The 17,289-nt window shown below is 39.1% G+C and overlaps 2 protein-coding genes across 2 annotated transcripts in view; both read right to left on the reverse strand.

Moving 5' to 3' along the window:
• epb41l5 (erythrocyte membrane protein band 4.1 like 5) overlaps positions 1-4,809 on the reverse strand; it is a 69,830-nt gene extending 65,021 nt beyond the window's left edge. Inside the window, exon 1 of the mRNA XM_057852049.1 lies at positions 4,612-4,809. The gene's annotated coding sequence lies outside the window, so the exon portion shown is untranslated. The remainder of the gene's footprint in view (positions 1-4,611) is intronic.
• Positions 4,810-5,480: 671 nt separating this feature from the next.
• ptpn4a (protein tyrosine phosphatase non-receptor type 4a) overlaps positions 5,481-17,289 on the reverse strand; it is a 140,552-nt gene continuing 128,743 nt past the window's right edge. The window contains exon 27 of the mRNA XM_057853196.1: positions 5,481-17,058. Coding sequence (XP_057709179.1) covers positions 16,714-17,058 — 345 coding nt within the window. The 3' untranslated portion in view covers positions 5,481-16,713. The remainder of the gene's footprint in view (positions 17,059-17,289) is intronic.

Here is a 17,289-nt window from a genome sequence, read left to right on the forward strand (position 1 = left end):
ATTGATGGGCAGGTGCCTGCACCGCACTGATAGTGTAGTGTTTCACTACTTAATGTGTAACTTTAAATGTGTATTTTAAAAGTGATTAAAAAGGGCACTAGATAAAAGAAGCAGTGAGAGGCAACACAGGTTTATATTACAGATGGCCACGGGCTTATAAATGTAACATGTCACTGTGCCTGTAGTGGTTCTTTATAGAGATAGACAGATTATCGGCTGGGCCAATTACACAGTGGTACCTCGACATACGATCGCTTCTACACACGATTTTTTTCGACATCCGACGTAAAATTTGACTCGCCATTTGTTTCTGCATCCGACGACATGCTCGAAATAAGACTATTTATGACAGCGCCGTAGTTTCTTTGTTTTGCCGCAAGACGGACGCACGGCAGATTTTTTTGTGTGTGAAATCAACACGGGTTCAAAGAAGGCTAGTGCAAGTGGTGAAAAAAGGTGAGGATTACCATTGAAGATGGAAATGATAGAAAAATATGAGAGTGGTGTGCGCATCCATGAACTGGCTCGACAATACTCCTCCGACCTCCATTCGCCAGTCTTTATGAGTTAAAGAGCATACGACACCAGAAAAAAAGTCTTAAATGGCATTATTATGTGAATTAGAATCATATTTTGAGACGATTCGACCATATACAACAATTTAGCAAAGCGCAGATGACGAGAGATTAGTCTTTTAATCTGCCGGTTAGCCACGCCTACAATTATAGGGCTTTAGCGTCCCCAACAGGTGGATGACGTCAGCGGTAGACTAGGCTCATCGGTTTTACTATTCAGCCCATTGAGGGGGAATTGTTCAGAACGAGGAAAACGAGACGAAGAGAGCTGCAAAATGTCATTGTTTCAGTCTCTCTACTCCCAATATTTTTACAGGATATTCTTTTTATCCAAGTATTTTCCCCAATAGCTATATAAATGGCTTGAGAAGGACCAGTCAGCCCGTCGAGGGGGAACTATTCACAATGAGGAAAACGCGACGAAGAGAGCGGCAAAATGTCATTGTTTCTGTCTCTTTACTTCAATATTTTTACAGGATATTCTTTTTACCCAAGTACTTTCCCCAATTGCTAAATAAATGGCATGGTCATGACAAATAACTTGTGCTAAATGGAATATAAAATAATAAAAATCCATTTATTCAAGACGACATGGCAAAATTACTCCATAATGGTCAAAACAGTCGACTTTACCTTTACTGTCACACCTGCCGAACGATATTTTATGACACCTAAATCGGACATATGTCATTTCCCTTCCCCGGCTTCGGAGAATGTAAACAGACCAGAAGGAGTGACAGCTAGCCGACATGCTAACCCGAACCGAGGGATGTTTCAAAGTCTTCGAAGTGGAAAATCACACATAACTAGCCTGGATTATTTGACATGACGACCCGGTTGTCGAGTTTCTTTGCGGATCGGCAAACCGCCCGGCGGAGAGCAATTTACAGTTCGTTCCCTGGAGGAGGGTGGCTGGAATTGTTGTGTAGCTAACGTGCTAACAGCTAACTGCTAATGAGCGTGAGGATAGCTTTTTACATGCCTATCAATGATCAAACGTAAGTAGTCCTTTATTTAAAGGAATTTTATAGTGTTTACTTTGTAATCACTGTATTCGTATTTGACATAATACAAAACAAGATGTTTACTCACTTCCTTGTAAGTCCAATGGTCCCACAGTAAATATCCACGGTGAATGGGAACCTTTTGAAACTCCAAAAAGGCGCATACGCCTCTCCCGCATACAGAATGATTTTTCTGCAGCCGTTTGGCTGGCGTGATGCAAAAAATAAAAGTATTAATCCGCAAAATCAGCTGAATCCTTCCTCCTCATACACAACAGTACACTGAAGCGAGAAGAGGACGTCTTCTACCGTACACGTCACAGCGCCCTCCTCCTCAATGCGAGACCGAAGCCGGAAGTCACTCATTTTCCTGGCGCGGGATTCAAAAAACTAAATAAATATAGCGATCGCTTCCACACACATCCAAGCGGTCCATATCATTCAGGAGCATAAAATAACGCGTGTATTATGAAATAAACATGCTTTTTCGTGTCACAAGCACTTTAAGGTCACAATTATTATTGTGGTACCATTGCAAAACAGATCGCCAGCTTCGTCAGGTTTTTAATCATTTCTTTCAGTACTTTTGCAACACAACACGCCTACTGTGCGCCACAGTTCACGCCAGCAACAACAGAATGTTAAAAGAGAGAGTAAAATCTGAGCTGCACCTTTCTTACTGTGATGTCAGCCAAGCAGTGCGTTCAGGTACAGCAGGCAAAACACGTCCGCCACATTAAAACCCCATTCATTACATTATTGCAGGAAATATAATTATTAATCTATTATTATTCCAATTTTTATTTATAATTTAATTGTTTTTCTATGTGTAATTGCCATTTGTAATAGAACCAGCAGTATTTAATGAGGATTTAGTGTAGGTTTTCGGGCTATGGAACGTATCAATGGAATTATAATGTATTCCACAGAAAAATCCTGCTCGACATTAGACCATTTCGACTTACAAACAAGGTCCTTGAAGGAATTAACTTCATATGTAGAAGCAAGCCCGTCAACGGGGTGGGGGGGGGGGCAACCAGTTATGCTGTCCCGGGCCTCAGGACCGTAGGGGCCGCTGAATGACCCTTAATTTATTTTATTTTACATTCACATAGTTCTTTATTTAAATCATTGCCTGATTAAATATTATTATGTTCTACTCGATATTACTTAAAAACTAACATATTAAAAATTTCAAATATATATTTTTTCCTTTATTTGCACAACACCCCCAATGCCGCGTTGAACCGAGGAGAAGGTGATGGGAGATTAGGGATATACTGTATGTGAGTCTGTGGGGAGCATTGGCGCAAAGCTGAACAGACTCGGGTCGGGCGGCTGGATTTATTTTGGGTTTACAACCCACTGTGTATTATAGCAAACGCTAATACGAATCCATCACTCCAGCACAAACGAACCTGTTAACAAACTAGCCATGCTCTCCATTGAGCGTGAGCTTGCTCAAAAACTGGATTTCACTGATGTTATAAATGACTCTGCTGTCAAAAAATCTAGGCGCATCACTGTTTGAGGGCTTGATAACCCCAGAGATATGGAGGGGGCAGGCACAAGATGTTTAGTAATACTGTTTTGTTGTTTACCAGGCAGGCAAAGCACTCTCAGTTGTATTGTACTGTAGCCTACATGGGATGATAGAAGGAAATTGTTTCTTTATATTGCGTCAAATCACATTACGGTCTGTTAAATTATCAGTCCGTCTTAAATTAAATAATTTGAAAATTTACACTGTCGTTGCTTGCAAAGCGTTAAAAGTATTGCGTATTTTGTCCTAACAAGCTTGTGGCAGGGGTGGGGTGGATGGGCCCAAAATGGCATCTTGTCCCCAGACCCCTGCAAGTCTGTTGACAGCCCTGTGTAGAAGTACCACTGTATTTGGAAATTTGACGTATATTGGTATCGGCCTTTTTATTTATTTATTCATTTTTTAATCTGACCGCCCGATATGAAAAAATCCATTAAAAATGGGTTATTTCGGCTCAGATGCTGCCGTGCCTCTCTCTCTTTCTCCTGCACTAGCATTTACCCTGTCCTCTGATTGGTTATATGGCGTTACACTTGTATTGCGCCTTTCCACCTTTTTAAGGCCCTCAAAGCACTTCACACTATATCCTCATCCTACTGGTGATGCAGCACCAGGAACAACGTGGGGTTTACCCTCTTGTTCAAGAATACTTAGACGAGGTCATCAGGACGGATAATCGAACCCACAACCTCCTGGGTTGGGGAACGACTGCTTTCGGCATTTCAAAAAAGTTCAGTGTTTGCATTGTTTAATTTTTACAACATTTTTAAAATTTTTACTGCAAACGAATATCGGCTCCAAATATCGGATATCGGCCCCTCTAACTATTAATAAACGGTATCGGTCCTGAAAAAAAAAAAAAAAAAACGTATTAGTCAATCTCTAGTTTTTTACTTTGTTTGGAAAGCAAAGTGTATTTGAAAGTGTTTAAAACATCAGTGGCAGTGAAAGATGAAGAAATGTGATCATAACAATAACGTGTTGGGGTAATTTTGGGAGTTTTCATTCTAAAGAAGTCTTTCAAGATACTTTCATGGACAAAATCTGGCGAAACTGAGACGAAGCATATCAAAATTACGTTGTCCAACAAAAAAAGTCGCAGCTATATAGAAGCAATACAGTGGTCCAACTTTTGACTTTAAGGCTCAAAAACATTTGAAAATTTCGGAACGAATAATGAAAATACTTCATTTTAAATAGGAACGCAGAAGGAGGTGGGGAAATGTGATTATTAGCTTGATTTTCTACTCAGTCAAGGGCCTTAAAGTACCTGTTAGGAGCGAAGCAACAGGTGTGCGCTCGATTTGGAGTACAAGCTACACCGTAGCAAGCTTGCAACTGTACTAACAAGTGTAACACTCCACTTGGTTGATATAAAACAAGCGCCACCTGGAGCTCGCTTTGGCCAGAAGCAAGATACACTTGCCCGGCTGTGGGAGCACTTGTGGGTTCCGAGCAGGGTCCGGATGAAGACGCTAGGGATACTTACCGAAGCTCCACCGTTAAATCCAGCGCGAAAGCACGCCCGCTTGCATTTTGGACGACCGAAGAGCAACATGGAGCATTTTCAGAGTTGGAAGGTTCCTTCTTGTTTTATTCCGTCCGGCGACCCCCTGCGCAAGATTTTCCTCCCTTAGGTCCCAACAAAAAAAAAAAGTAGGAGGCAAAGCTTTCCCAGGAAGTGACGTCAGGTTAAACCTAACAACAACGTGACGGGCATTTTTTAAAGAGACAGACTACACGCTTAATAATAAAAAAAAAATCCAAATAATAAAGATTATTTAACTTTTTTAAATGTTTCCTATTTTGTGATATACAATTGTATTTAGTTTGCATTTTTATAGAAACAAACCAGTCATTCTTTGTAAGGTCAGCAACATTTTGAGGCTACGAACAAGTAAGTTTAAAAAAGTTTGACTTAGTTTTTGCATATTTTTGTACTTGCATGACCTAAATGTGTTTATAATTGAAAAGTACTGTAGTTTTAGCCAGTGTTTCTACGAACGCCTCTTATAGATGCTTTTCGGTAATCATACGCCCTCTTCTGGACACAATGTTTACTATCGGGATATTTGGCCTTTAGATATAAATTTGCAAATAAACCTTAATTAACGGCCATTGACAGTGACCGATGACCCAAAGTCTCTTAGAAAATGAACTATTTTTACATTGACGACACAGTAACTTTGTCAAATAAGCATCAAAGAAACTTTTTTTTTGGGGGGGGGGGGTTCAAACCTCTTAAACTACTGAAATGCAAAGAAAACTGTTTTAGCACAGTTATTTCAATTACACAAAAACTGATTTCCATTCAAAATTGTATTTTTTCAATGATTTGCAAAATAAAAGTTGACAAAAACAGCAATAACCCCAACCTCCATCTCCTAATTTTTATTTTCCCTCATTTCTTCACATACCAAATGCCAAATCTAAATTTTAATGACTTAAGAACATAGGAGGTATATTAAAATTGAAGTTAATGTATAAGTAACATACATTCAGAAAAATAAGTACAAATGACTTTTATTATGCCGAGTAAAACGGAATATATTTTGAAGATCGGGCAAACATTGACTTTTTAAAATCATAAGGAAATGAATAAGTAGCCTAACATAAATGAAGAAATGTAAGTCCAAAGTGCACATTGACAGCTAAGATGTTCTGAACCTCCCCATCAGAACAAATCAAACTAAATATGATAAATAAGCCTCCTCACCTCTTTCGTTGCTCTTAAAGATTTGATCCATTTTATGTTGCATTGCCCTTTTTTTGTCGCATCAATTCAACAACCTTTTTTTTTTTTAGCTGTTCCAGAGACGTGCACATTTGAACCAATCAGAGCTAACTATCTCTGCTGATCACATGTCAGTATGTCAGCCAATTGAACGGATAAATGAGTCAAGTCGTTTTGCTTTGCTGCGTGCACATTGACGTGACTCATCATCGTCTGACTCCGATAACTGCAGCAGCTGGGGAAGCCTCCATGCCGTCCAAGGAATAAATAATAAATATTGGTGGGAACGGATTACGCTACACAAGCACTTTATTATGCTTGTTGTTAACACTTGTGTATGTAAATATGATGTTGCTAGATTGTTTTCTTCTTGGAGATGCTTTTTTTTTTACATAGCGTTTTGACAGTTGCCATCATATTTTCGGAATCAAAGCACCATGTAACGGAACAGCATTCCGGCCCTGAATCTTATACAGGAACAGCATTTCGGCCCTGAATCTTATACCGGAACTGCGTTCCTGACCGTTCTGGCCCACTTTCACCCCTGCCTATGGTTCTATTAACTCATTGACTGCCATTGACGTCCAATCCAAATGAATCGGACCTCGATCACCAAGAGCCACCCATGTTCAAATGGATTAATTTTCATCACTGTCAGTGGCAGTGAATGAGTTAATTTGACCTATAAACACGTTTCTTCCCTCTTATTTTTTAAAATGAATTAACGTGGTCCTGTTTTCATATACAGTGAGGAGCAGAAGTATTTGCACCCCTTGTGATTTTGCAAGTTCACCCACTTAGAAAATAGGTAGAGTATGCATTTCCACTCAGAGACATAATCTACCGTAATTTAAAAAAAAAAAAAAAAGAAAAGAAAAAAAAGAAAAAACTGAATACGGAACCCACATTGTATGATTTTTCAATAATTTATTTGTAACTTACTGAGGTTCATAGGTATTTGTACCCCTGAGAAGCAGCAATAATTATGACACTCAAAGAGCTGTCAGTCTACCTTTTAAAAAGTCCACATTTACCAGATGAGTAACCCACCAACGTTTTTTTGGTTTTTTTTTTTTTTTGTTTGTTTGGGGTTTTTTTGAGTTTATTATTGTCACCTATGCACCCCACAGTCAGTCATAATCTAACAGCTACCATAGGCAAGACCATAGAGCTTTCTAAAGACACCAGAGAAAAAAAATGTTGGGCTCCTCAAAGCTAGAAAAGGCTATGGGACAACTGGAAAGCAGGGTGGTGAGATTAAATCAACAGTTGCACCAATTGTTACAAAATGGAAAAGGCTAAACATGACCTTAGGCTGGGGCTCCATGTAAAATCCCTCCTCGTGGGGCATCACTCATGATGAATAAAGTGAGGGCTCAGCCTAGAACAACGCGGCAGGAGCTGTTCAATGACCTGAAGAGAGCTGGATGCACAATTTCAAAGGCTACTGTCAGTAGAACACTACAGTGCAATGGTCTAAAGCAGTGTTTTTCAACCGGTGTGCTGCGGCACACTAGTGTCCAGTGAGAGATTGTCAGGTGTGCCGCGAGAAATTATCCAATATTGCATTTTTTTTTTTTTTACGTCATCGGTTGAAGTTGTAGAAGGAAGGAAGGAAGGACTAGGTAGGTTTCGGTTGTGTGCAAATGAGCGAGGTATTGCTCGTGTCGCGTTAAAGAACTGCTCGGATTTCTAGCCACCTTGCTGTCCGCGACAATGTGGACCCCAGCACGTCTACTGTACATCACTGGATTACACTGGTCAAGTGTCGATATACACGAAAGTGTCCTTTCCATATGTAACGACCGTCAATCCTCCCCCTGTGTTTTGTTCCAACACATTCTCGAGGACGGCAAGGTGGCCGATGGCTAGAAATCAGAGCAGTTCTTGAATGCGACACAAGAAACTCTCCAACAGCGCCATGGTGCCAAGCAAGCTTAAACGTCATCTCCAAACGAAACGCCCGTCGCTTCAAAACAAGTCGATGGACTGTTTTGTTTGCCTATGTGACAACAGAGAAGCAGGCAACTTACAAAGGTAAATAAGAAAGCCATCAAAGCCAGTTACCTTGTTACTGAACTTTTTGCTAAATTCAAAAAGTCCCACACTGTGGCAGAGAAATTAATACTACCTGCCTGCAAAAGTAATTGTCAGCGAGATGCTCGGTCCTGATGCGGTTAAAGACATTGATAAAGTCCCCGTGTCCGATAAGTCTGAGCTTTTCAAGCCTAACTGCGATAAAAAAATAAAAACTGAGAAAGAGCTGTTAAAGAAGAGCTTCGTGTGCGTCTTTCTTCAATTTCAGCCAGGATATCTGCTTTGTGTTCATCTAAACAGGCTCAAGTCACACTGAGTTAGAATAAATATTGAGAAATTTTGGGATAATTTAAGATTCTGGAACACTTTTGGTTTGTGGTGTGCTGCGACGTTTTTTTTCCCATGTAAAAATGTACCGTGACTCAGAAAAGGTTGAAAAACACTGGCCTAAAGTCATGCATTGCTCAGAAGGTTCCCCCGTTGAAGCCAGTACATGTTAAGGCCCGTCTGAAGTTTGCCAGGGACCATCTGAATGACGCAAAGGGGTCATCATAGGAGAAAGTTATGTCCAAACTTTACTCGTCGTGTGTGCAAGAAAAAGGAGTTTTAGTACAATCCCAAGACCCAACACCATCCCCACTGTGAAGTATGGGGGTGGAAACCTCATGCTTTGGGGCTGCTTTTCGGCACAGCGGGCAGGACGACTGTACTGTATAAAGCAGAGGATGAATGGTGAAATGTATCGTCAAATTTTAAGCCACAACCTCCTCCCCTCAGTCAGAGACTTGAAGATTAATCATGGCTGGATCTTCTTACATGACAATGATCCGAAGAACACAGCCAAGCTGACAGAGAAGTGGCCGCGTAAAAAGCATATCAAGGATCTGGAGTGGCCTAGCCGGTCTCCAGACCTCAATCCAATAGAAAATCTTTGGATGAAGCTAAAACTTCGTGTTTCTTAACAACAGCCCCGAAACCTGACAGATCTAGAGAAGATTTGTGTGGAGGTATGGACCAAAACCCCTGTTTCCATATGTGAAAACCTGGTGAAGAACTACAAAAAGCAACTGACCTCTGTAATTGCAAACAAAGGCTTCTGCACTAAATAGTAGCACTGATTTTCTAATGGGTACAAATACCGTATTGGCCCGAATATAAGACTGCCCTGATTATAAGACGACCCCCTCTTTTTCAAGACTCAAGTTTGAAAAAAGACTTTTCGAACACCAAATTTTGATACAGAAAATAAAGTACATCCGAAACAAATGATTATAACAATATATTTGAGAGAAAACGCATGTTATTTTGCCTCATTCAAATCTTAATATCTGAACATTTAAATACGTAAAGTGCAATCACATTCGTAAATGAATGGCTTCTGGTTTTTGAAATGTAAATAACAACAAAATTGCAATAACTGCATTAACCATCAAAGTGAAGTCTACTTGTAGTCTTGAAACAAATCTGAAAAAGGAAAAACATTGCAATAAAACAATGCAAACTGGTTAAACTTGAGAGTAGCTGAGAGCTGTCATGACAGAACATCGCTTCAATGATATCTGGCGCCATCTAGCATCGTGAATGGGGAGAGTAGCTGAGAGTTGTCATGACAGAACATCGCTTCAATGATATCTGGCGCCATCTAGTGTCGTGAATGGGTAGAATGTCTAGACCGCGAATATACGACCCCCTCTTTTTCAGTTTTATTTCAATGCTTGCAAAATACACCGTCTTATATTCGGGCCAATACGGTATTTATAAACCCCAGTAAATTACAAATAATTTAAAATATCATACGATGTGATTTCTGGATTTTTTTTTTAGATTATGTCTCTATGAGCGGAAATGCATCAGTGATTGAAATCTCAGACCTCTACCTATTTTCTAAGTGGGTGAACTTGCAAAATCACAAAGGGTTCAAATACTTCTGCTCCTCACTATATACACTAAAAACCTGCAATTTACACATAACTATCCACTTCTACAATTATCATTTGATCTGAATCACTTGTCTTTACCTTACTTTTGCGGCGAGTAAAAGCAAGGTGATCTGAAGTGACATCTCCATGCTTTGACAGACAAGCTTTAATTGTTCACAATCAAGCTTAGAGACACGTCCAAAGCACCAGTAAAACCAGGGTTCCAGTCAAAGAAACAATACAATTGTACGACACACAAAAAGCTTCATTTAAAAGATAAAACATCGGGGGATGTAGCATACTCGCTGTTATAGATCGTATCAAATCAAATCAAGAGGATTGAAAGTACACACCAATAGTGGAACATTTGAAGCATCCAGAGGAAACCAACAACAAAATCACAACTGATTTTCCCTTTTATTTTAAAGATTTTTTTTTTAATATACAACATTGTATTTACAGGGTCTAGCATTATTTACACAAAATTAACAAGTGGCACTGTGTAGTTAGAAGGTCTTTTCTTTACCCCCTACTTGTGTCCTTATATTAAACAAATGGAAATAAATTCTAAAAAAAAAAAAAAAAAAAAAGATTTTTTTTCAGTAGCACTACTTGCCACTCAGCATTTCTACAAAGTGCTGCCCTTTTCCTAGCATTCTAAAACAGGTTTCATCTTTGCAAAAAGTACAGCTATACCATTCCTGAACCCCACTAAAACTACCTTTGATCAGTACCCAAAATGCACCAATTATGAGTCATAAAACATTTCATTCATAAAAGCTCCTCGCTAAGTGTTTGGTACAGTCGTATACTCTCCCTCTTTAGTGGCAAGTGTTTTATTTCTTGATAAAATATCAAATGTTTTGTTCGTGTCTCATTAAAGTCACTAAAAAAAATGACCAACTTGCCTGCTGAATGGGAAGTTAGCTGGAAGGAAGCAAAGTAGTGTCGTTCTTTTTGAAAAGAAGCGAGAGAGCGATCTAAAGCATGACAAGCTGGATGATATGTGCTGTGCGAGGCAGTTGAGTTTTTGAAGGAGAACAAAAACTTTTGACAGGGGAACCAACTACGAAAAGCACCACTAGGCCGGTTTCTTATAGCAGACTTAAAAAAAAAAAAACTTTTAAAAGAAGAACAAAATTTTTTTATGGCACCATGTTCCATTCCAGTTTAAAGACAAGCAGGCTTAGAACAGACAGCTCCAAATATTCAAATGTGAACAAGGAGAGGGGCTATACAAATGCATCTCAATGAAATAGATAAATATGTTGGAAAATGTATTTCAGTAGTTCAATTTTATTGTGTAGATTGTTTGTGTTGATCTTTTCCTCATGCTAATGCAATAAAAATATTGCTTTGCGTTACCTTGGTGTCGATGAACGACGTTAAATGACAAGCATGTGCTAAATAAAGACAAAGTTGTAACATGGCACCATCTTGAGGCACCTGGGTGCCACAAACTATGTCAAAAAAGGGTTGTGGAGCGTCATTTTTTGACCAGTGGTTCTTAAAACATTATACAGCAAGATGGCTGCCAACCCTCCAGGTCAAAATGGACTGCACAGGGTTGGCAGGCAAGAATTTAAAATGTTAGTGGACTAGGCCAAATTGTTGACGAAAAAAAATTCAAGAGTTTCTAGTTATTTTTATAAGTCACAGTTTGAGCATTACCGCTGCACTTAGATTTAAGAATTAATACATACAGTGGTATGAAAAGTATCTGAAACTTTGGAATTTTTAAAATTTCTGCATAAAATCACTATCAAATGTGATCTGATCAAAATCACACAGATGAAAATGCAGTGTCTGCTTTAACTAAAACCACCCAAACATTTATAGGTATGAGGATAGCATGCAAACAATGACAGAAGGGGGAAAATAAATAAGTTAACCCTCTCCCTAAGGAGACTTAAAGAGCAATTGAAACCAATTTCTACCAAACAATTTAAGTCAGTTCTGTGCCCAATCACTGATGAGTGGTTTGAAGCTGCCCTGCCCACTATAAAATACACACCTGGTAAGAAATGTCTTGATGAGAAGCATTGTCTGATGTGCATCATGGCTCGGTCAAAAGAGGCGTCTAATGACCTGCGATCAAGAATTGTTGATTTTTATAAAGCTGGGAAAGAATACAAAACCATCTCTAAAAGTCTGGATGTTCATCACTCAACAGTCAGAGAAGTTGTCTACAAATGGAGCTTCTCTCACAAGGAGTTGCCGTCCACCAAAGATGACACCAAGAGTTCAGCGCAGAATACTCGGAGAGGTCAAAAAGAACCCTAGAGTGTCTGCTAAAGACTTACAGAAATCACTGGCACAGTCCAATATCTCTGTGCACACATCAACTATATGTAAAACTATGACCAAGGATGGTATTCATGGGAGACCTCCATGGAGGAAGCCACTGCTGTCAAAAAAAAAATAAATAAATAAATATATATATATATATATATATATATATATATATATATATATATATCGTTACTCATTTAATGTTTGCAAAAAGGCACTTGGAAACTCCACAAAAGATTAGGCAAAATATTTTGTGGACCAATGAAACCAAAGTTGAATTGTTTGGGAGTAACACACAACATCATGTGTGGGAGAACAATGGAACAACTCACCAAAATAAACACCTCATCCCCACCGTGACGTATGGTGAAGGGAGCATCATGATTTGGGGCTGTTTTGCTGCCTCAGTGCCTGGAAAACTTGCACTCATTAATGGAAGAATGAATTCAAAAGTTTATCAGGATGTTTTGCAGGAAAACCTAAGGCCGTCTGTCAGACAGTTGAAGCTAAAAAGAGGATGGATGCTGCAACAAGACAATGATCCAAAACACAGAAGTAAATCAATTTCAGAATGGTTTCAGAAGAACAAAATATTAGTTCTGGAGTGGCCAAGTCAAAGTCCAGACTTGAACCCCATTGACATGCTGAGGCATAACCTAAAGACAGCGGTTCATGCCAGACTTCCCGAATCTGACTGAACTATAGCAGTTTTGTAGTGATCGATGTGCCAGACAGATTTGCAGCTACAGGAAGCGTCTGGTTGAAGTTATTGCTGCCAAAAGGGGGGCACAAAATATTAAATGTTATGGTTCACTTACTTACCCCCCCCCCTTTCTATCATTGTTTGCATACCATCCTCATTAAAATATAAAAGCCTATAAATGTTTGGGTGGTTTTAGTTAAAGCAGACACTTTTTTTTTTATCTGTGTGATTTTGATAAAAATCAGATCACATTTGATGGTGATTTCATGCAGAAATGTGAGAAATTCTAAAAGGTTCAGACTTTTTTTATACCACTGTAAAATGGTACTTAAGGATCGAGTTAAATTGAATAGGTTCTTGTTAAACATTTGAAACGAAAGTTCTTGAACATTAAATGTGGTTCATTGTTATAAGTTAAATACATCCAAACTGTAGTTGATAAATGCACTGTTGTAGATTTAAAAATGTTGTATGAATCTTTTGCGTACCACTAAAAGGAGCCCATGTACCACTGGTAGTACTCTTACCACACTTTGAGACATATTTGCGTCAATCTTGATGGATTTAAAAGCAAATATGAAATATTTCAGGCTGGGTGGCAATAGCTGCCTATCCATTCGTTTTTTCGCAAAATAAAAGTGATACTTTAATTTTTGGGAGGCAAAGTATAATTGCAATTTAAGCGTGTTTCAATTCAAGTCTCGTGAGATCTCATCCCGTGAGATTTCACTGAAGGAAAATGCCTGTCCAAAACCTGTTGTGTGAGAAATCATTATGACTTGTTATGTCACATTCTGTGTTTCTTTTCATTTCAACATGTCTGAAAATGTATTCATTGTGAAATTTCAGATTTGTGGATTAATGGGGGCATGGTAACAGATGTTCAGTTTTTTTTTAATGACTGCACAAAGGTAAACTGTGTAGCACGCTCAAGTGTTTAATCCAGATAATGGATGAATGGGCATGTTCAATTGACACAACTGAAATTTCTGTGTATTCTAATTTATTGAGATGCAACTGTAGAGAACCAAAAACGGAAGCTTGGGATTAAATTCATCCAGTCATGGAAAAAATGCGATGAACTTTTACATACAACTAGCAACAACGGTAAACCACTCAATGAAAAAAAGTCAAAAATAATCATGGTGTCTGAAATAAGTTAAAAAGTCCACAGTGGAATTTATCACTTGGGCTGGTGTACACGACTACCAAAAAACAAAACTAGCTTGAAATGTACCAAGAGATATTCAAATATTATTTTTTAAATTATTATTATTATTATTTTGAAGTGCTGCATGTTACAAATAGGAAAAAATCCAAAGGGGACTTTGTGTGATTTCAATAGTGTGACCCGTTTGTTTTTCATCTGGATGGATAGCCAAATGGCTCCACTCATTGGGAATAAAGGAGGAACATCCATTTATATATTAATTTTTTTAGGGGTCCTTTATCGGGCACTTATTTAACTCATCGGATGCCAGTGATGCCGCTACACTGCGAATAAATTTTGATCAGAGGTTTGCTAGCATTCTCCAGGACGTCAGTTGACGTCACTTGCACTGAAACTAGAGTTAGAAATTCCAGTTTAAATGAATTAGCATTTATCGTTGTCAACGGCATAAAATAAGTTAAATACTATTTTTTTAAAAATCTAAATTTAAAAAGCATGTTATTGGGGGCCATAACCAGTGTGTATTTCTTGTTATAGTCATTTTAATTTTAATTAATATTTTATTAATGAAAAAAAAATAAAATAAAAAATAGGGATGTCGACGATCTGATCATGTGCTTGGAGATTGGGCCAATTTTTCAGGGGATCCGAATTGGGTAAAAAGATCGGGTTTTTAAATTAAAAAAAAAAAAAAAAAAAAAAGACAATCAAGGGCTAAAAACTACCAAAATAATCAATGAATACAATGGCATTGCCAAGAGAAACAATAGTATGTATGTTTTTTGCAACACTCCCATAAAAAGAGGGAGAGAAAGTACTGTAAACAGTACACTACTGTAACATGTTTGGAACTTTTGTTCAAATTATAAAAAAAATTTTAAATACCGGTATCGGACCAGGACTCTGTATTGGCAGATTCTGAAAATCAGGTGACTGACTCGGGTGCAAAAATATGCAATCGGGACATCCCTATATATAAAAAAATATATAGAAGAATAATGCAATAAGGAATAATAGAACAAAAATATAGTGTATATTTAATAATTGCGACCTGGCGTCCACATTCGTCGACAGCAAATTTTGGGTCATGTAGGCCATACTTGTATACCAAATGCTAATCGTGATGCCTCGTGGTCACTTGCCTTATAAAGGATTAACACCCAAAAAATTCACTTTGGTACCCCAGGAAAATAACGAAATTGGTTGGACATCTGAATACAGGACAGCTGGAAACGCCTCAACCATAGACATCACATATACAGAGCTAGATGCGAATAGGCAACGGTTTAGTAACCACAATGTTAAATCTGTGGACGTCTCTGGTGTTTTTTTTTTTCTTTCGCATCCAAGAGTTTCTCACCTAAATTACTTTTAACTCCGAAACCTAGAGAGATTTTCAAACGGTTTGGTTCATAACATTGCTATGATTCACACCAGATTCTGAAAAAATGCATACATTTTTAGGGAGGTTTATGAAAAACCAAACAGTTTAAAAAATGGAGCAATTTATAGCAATTACAAAGTACACGCTCCATTGACTATAAACAAATGACACTGACACAAAATGGCCAACAAGTGATAAAGATTAAGGACCATCCCGATTGGCACATTTAGCTCTATATAGAGTATCTGTAATATCTATGGTCTCAACGGACCCATGGTAAAACAATTAACGGGAAGTCGGCCTTTTTTTATTTAAAGCAGCCATTTTGCACAAATTTTAGGACTTGCGACTCGTATTAAGAATTCCCCTGAGCCATCCAACGAGGGTGTTTGATGAGTACTTCAGGGGTTAAATTTAATCTGACATTGACTTCAACTGCTTCATGCACACAAATGAATAAAAAATGGCTTCCCCCAGTGAACGCATCCTGAAGATCTTGAACCTGTTTTGTTCTTCCCTGCGCTGAAAAAAAAAAACCCCTGCAAAACAATAAACCAAAGTCACCATGCTAAATTTTTCTCCCAATGTCTATCCGTCAGTCCGAAGCTAGAAATATGCGAAAAATCAAAACAATAAATTAAATCACTTCTTATTTCATCCTCACAAAGCAAAACAATAAACCAATCCGTTAACTCATTGGCTGCCATTGAGGATGATATGACTGATATGACATTGAATTTAAGTTAGTTTATCACTAGTAGACGTCCAATCTATTTGAACTCGGAGGCTGGCAGCGAATGAACAAATGGTTTGGACATCTATTGCTGTCGATGGCAGGCGATGAGTTAAGAAGAATCCGACTACTACTTAAAAGCTAACCGGGAAAGCATGATGTTCTAAATCGGTACCGACATATAACTCATTTTTGATCAGTGGAAAAGGTTCGACACCAACTAAAACACAATAAATACTCTTCGGGAGGGACAAAAGATAAAGGTTTTATCTCTGTATTAGCTAAAAGGACACTAAAAAAACCGCAGGTCTGTCTGGCAGACGCGCACACGAACGGGGCGGGGCGACGGGACCGAGGGGGAGGCAGGAAGCTTTCCATCCACGGGAAAGCCCAAACCCATTGGTACTTATGGCACAAAAGCATCCACGTTTTTGTAGACTTTGTGTGTAACCTGAACACACAACAGCTTCTAATGGTACCTTATCAACACGGCAGGATTGCTTGTCCATGAGTTTCCTGTTTGTTGTCCATTTGTTCTTTCCAATTTTTTTTTTTCATCATAAAGTGCAACAGTGCGTTTTGTTCTCTCCTCATGTTCCTGCTTCACCTCAAAAAGTGTCACGGATCGTCAGGATCGGGGTCAGGGTTCACGCTGGTCTCGCTGGTGGCGCTGGCGATGCTGGGCTCCTCCACTTCGTCTTCCGTCACCTCCCCGACATCGAGCACCTCCACTTCTTCGTCGTCGTCGTCCTCCTCCTCCTCGTCCAAACCTCCTTCCAGCAGCTCCGCCACAGTCGCTTCCTCATCCCCTGCTTTCGCTATGCCTTCCGTTTCTGTATTCTCCTCCTCTTCCCGCAATCCATCAGCCTTCTCTCGGAGCTGGTAGACTGTAGGTGTCAGCGGTTGTACCAGACCCTCCTCATAGACCTTCAAGATGGCCTCGCACACAAAGCGGTACTGACTCTGGTGGAGACCAACACGAGATGATTTAGATCAGGGGTGCCCAAGTCTGGTCTTCGAGAGCCCCTATCCAGCTTGTTTTCCATGTCTCCCTCCTTGAACACACCTGAATCAAATGATCAGCTCATCAGCAAGCTCTGCAGGAGCCTGATAATGATCCTGATTATTTGAGTCAGGTGTGTGGAGGAGGGAGAAATAGAAAACAAGCTGGATAGGGGCTTTCGAGGACTGGAC

Source organism: Corythoichthys intestinalis, chromosome 12 (assembly GCF_030265065.1).
Source record: "Corythoichthys intestinalis isolate RoL2023-P3 chromosome 12, ASM3026506v1, whole genome shotgun sequence".
Classification (NCBI taxonomy): Eukaryota; Metazoa; Chordata; class Actinopteri; order Syngnathiformes; family Syngnathidae; genus Corythoichthys; species Corythoichthys intestinalis.